Source organism: Zingiber officinale, chromosome 11A, assembly GCF_018446385.1.
Source record: "Zingiber officinale cultivar Zhangliang chromosome 11A, Zo_v1.1, whole genome shotgun sequence".
Taxonomy (NCBI): Eukaryota; Viridiplantae; Streptophyta; class Magnoliopsida; order Zingiberales; family Zingiberaceae; genus Zingiber; species Zingiber officinale.
Window position 1 is genome coordinate 83603274 of NC_056006.1, and position 3404 is coordinate 83606677.

General features: G+C 35.2%; 1 protein-coding gene across 1 annotated transcript; it reads left to right on the forward strand.

Moving 5' to 3' along the window:
- The first annotated feature begins 1262 nt into the window (after positions 1–1262).
- On the forward strand, positions 1263–2695 carry LOC122032063 (nudix hydrolase 17, mitochondrial-like). The gene is made up of 5 exons (XM_042591316.1): positions 1263–1392; positions 1511–1610; positions 1972–2055; positions 2147–2275; positions 2377–2695. The coding sequence occupies exons 1-5, from the start codon at positions 1319–1321 to the stop codon at positions 2494–2496; spliced, it is 507 nt and encodes a 168-aa protein (XP_042447250.1). The 5' UTR covers positions 1263–1318; the 3' UTR covers positions 2497–2695.
- Positions 2696–3404: the final 709 nt, after the last annotated feature.

Below are 3404 nucleotides of genomic sequence, written 5' to 3' on the forward strand. Positions count from 1 at the left end.
AGAGAAAAAATTTCTATAAATATGTTATAGTTGAAGATCGAATCATGAATATCTGAATAATAATCAAAATGCTCTATCATTACACCATAGCTTGGGAGTTTGAACTTGTTGAGATAGAAGAGATGATTATGATGTCTTCATTTGATAGATTAAAAGGGTACATAAAAATAATTAATTTTATTTAGTAATTTAGTTGATTAAGGTTAATAAGTTCAATTGATCAATCAGACTAAATGGATTAATCAAATGCTGTTATTCTAACTTCATTTTCTTAATAAAAAGTAAAATCTAGACCGTGCTTTTCTTTGAAATTTAAAAGAAAAAAAAAAAGAAAAACGTTTTTAAAAAAGGAACAGAATCCAACATCGTGAAATGGAGTTTAAACGATAAAAAAATATATTAGACCAGGCAATGGATCTGATTTTATAAAAAAAAAATTATCCCTCGTCAACATAAATCACTAAATAAAAAGTATTTGTGATGAATAGTTCATAAATTTAACATTCCATATTTATACGATCCATTTGATAAATACATCGTAATTAAAAATTAAATTAAATTATAAATACCTAAATGACAGCTTAACGACCTCCGCTGTAATATAAACCATAGGTGGAGGTTACGGTGCATTAGTTATTGAACGATATCAAATTGGACAAGCCGACAATTGAATTCGTCGGATCCGTCAAAATTTATCAAGACGCGATTTCAAACCTTTGGCGCCGATACGGTGCATCGGACCAACAAACCACAAATGTCAAATTAATTTATCTCGGATTAGACCATTCAAATGATCAAATCCATCCCTCCATGATTTTATTCTCGTTTATACTGGAGCTTGACCCAAAACACCCATACAATTATTAATTGGCAAAAAGTAAAGCGTTTGGCCACAGTTTGATAACGTATATAAATGATAAATGACTTCGAATATTTAATTCCGGAATGTACGTGGCAATATGAAAAATCAGGTGAATAGTAGGGGCGAAGTGAAAAATGTTTGCATTATCAGTACCATATTTTATTCGACGACCAGAAGCGTATGCCAATGCGATGCATTGCGGCGGGCTCGACGAATCATTATCTAATCATACGAGTCGCGATCACGGATGACGGCTGGCGTGGCCGCAGTTTGACGGAACCGTCTGAATAGTTATATGACTTGACGGCGAAACGTAACGGAGACCGACGGGAAGAAGTTCTCAACGGAACGAGGGGCGTCCTGGGCCCCCACCCATACCACTGCCGCGCGCCTCCTATTTATACTCCTTCTCCCGGCCTTTTCCTTCTCCCTCAGCTGTCCGTCGATCGATCGAGGATGGTCATGGTGGTTTCTCGACAGGGAAGGCAGCTCCAGCGCTACAGCAACACCGGGAGTCGCCTCGTAGTCGGGTAACTGAATCGATCGTTTCCTAGATCATTAACGTTATAGATCGAGTGCGCCTTTCTGAAAATCTAGGGTTTTTATCGCCCGATCGGATCTTTATCGGCTTTTTTTTATCGCGTCCAGGTGCATTCCTTACAAGTTTAATCATGGGGAAGAACTCGATAAATCCGTGGAGGTGCTCGTCATCAGCTCGCCGAAAGGAAATGGCTTGCTGTTTCCAAAGGTGTGTGTGTTGAAGGTCCATTTTCGTCTATGCTCGGATCCCTTCATTTCTTACTGTAGCAATTAATTGTTTCATGATCCCCTTCACTTTTTTAGTCTGCAAAAAAAAAAAAAAATGCAATTAGTTGCTTCAGCTAAAGAGATCGAATAAAATTAAACCTTTAATGACTCCTTTTTTAGGATTCTGGTAGTTATTCTTAATTATTGCTTCACATAATGTCTATTTGCAAGTAGTCTTATACATAATTCATGGTCCCAACAATCTCTTGTTCCTCATAAGAGAACAAAAAGAGTGCAAATTTGTTGACTAAACAATTTCCTAAGAAAAGGTGGTCAATTAATGTTTGCCGGTACGTCGCCAGGGTGGTTGGGAGACTGATGAGACCATAAAAGAAGCAGTCTCAAGAGAGGCAATGGAAGAGGCTGGAGTGCAGGGCAACATTGAGGTCAGCTTACTCCCTAATTATACTGACTCGAACACTTTAACGTCTTCCGGCAGCACTGTCGATAGATAACCTTTTTTCTTTAATGGCGCAGAGGAAACTTGGGAAATGGAAGTACAAGAGCAGAACTTATGATGCATACTACGAAGGCATCATGTTCCCTCTGAATGTCACAGAGGAACTCGGAGACTGGCCAGAGATGCAAACAAGAGAGCGCAAATGGGTGAGCAAATTAAAACTTCAAACCATAGTGGAATCGCCCTCTGATCTAAACTACTTGGAGATCTAAATTTCATTCATGGATTAATTTGTTTGACGTTTCAGGTGACAGTGGCTGAAGCTAAGGAAGGATGCCAGCGTCCATGGATGAAAGAGGCATTGGAGAGGCTCGAGGAGAGGCTCTCCAACTCAACCAAGCACACAACACCGCCAGCAGCAACTTAATTTTTTGTTTCTTGCAAAAAGTTTTCATGTAGATAAGACAGAGCCTTGTGGATGAACTCTCTGATCCCATCAGCTTTCCTGATGGTCTAGCAGAGTTTGATCATTCTTTAAATTCTTTCAGCCTGTGCATTTTATACTTGAACATTGTAAGACCATAAAACTTAATGCGATATGACTTTTAAAGATGAAATTTGTGACACCTGTTGTTATAGTTTGAATTACGCAAGGCCGACGATATTTCAGTAACAATCGAAATCGGATTGTCTGTCTCATTTCAATTACGCAAGGCCCGGCCCAAATATTAGAAAACTGTAAAATAAAATAAACATAATTTAAATAACAAACGGTTAATAGATATTTAAAAGTCCTCATTTTCTTAAATCAAAAGACATCTCATTTTATTTGAAAATTACTTACAACAAGACGTGTATGATTTAAAATTTAAGATTTAGCTCTAGATATGACATAGACGGGTAGATGTATGATATTTATAGTATAATATTTGAGAATTAATTTTTAGAAATTGATAATTTATATTTTATTTAATCATACGTCTAACATCTAACATCTAACATCTAACATCTATATATATGTATTTATCTCTCTTAACATTCGTAGGGCTGACATTAGAGGTCATTAATATAATAGATCTATATATTTTTTATAAAAAAAATTAAAATTTAGTTTGATTAATATGAAATATAAGTTTTTTTTTTTAAGTGGTAGTAGTTATTCGATAACTATATATTATAATAATTACCCCTAGTTGTTATATCATTATAGCTAAATTTTAAAATTTTAAATTGGATATTATTATATTAAAATATTTTTTATTAGCTTAGTTAAAATTTATTTAAACTTAATAAAAATATTTTTAAAATATTTGTAAAAGTACTAAGCAGTTGTTA

Excerpts from the sequence above, each read along its gene's own strand:
- LOC122032063 (XM_042591316.1), top strand. The coding sequence starts at position 1,319 with ATGGTCATGGTGGTTTCTCGACAGGGAAGGCAGCTCCAGCGCTACAGC. Across the intron at positions 1,393-1,510 it reads GGGAGTCGCCTCGTAGTCGG|GTGCATTCCTTACAAGTTTA; the intron begins GTAACTGAATCG and ends TATCGCGTCCAG. Across the intron at positions 2,056-2,146 it reads GAGTGCAGGGCAACATTGAG|AGGAAACTTGGGAAATGGAA; the intron begins GTCAGCTTACTC and ends TTAATGGCGCAG.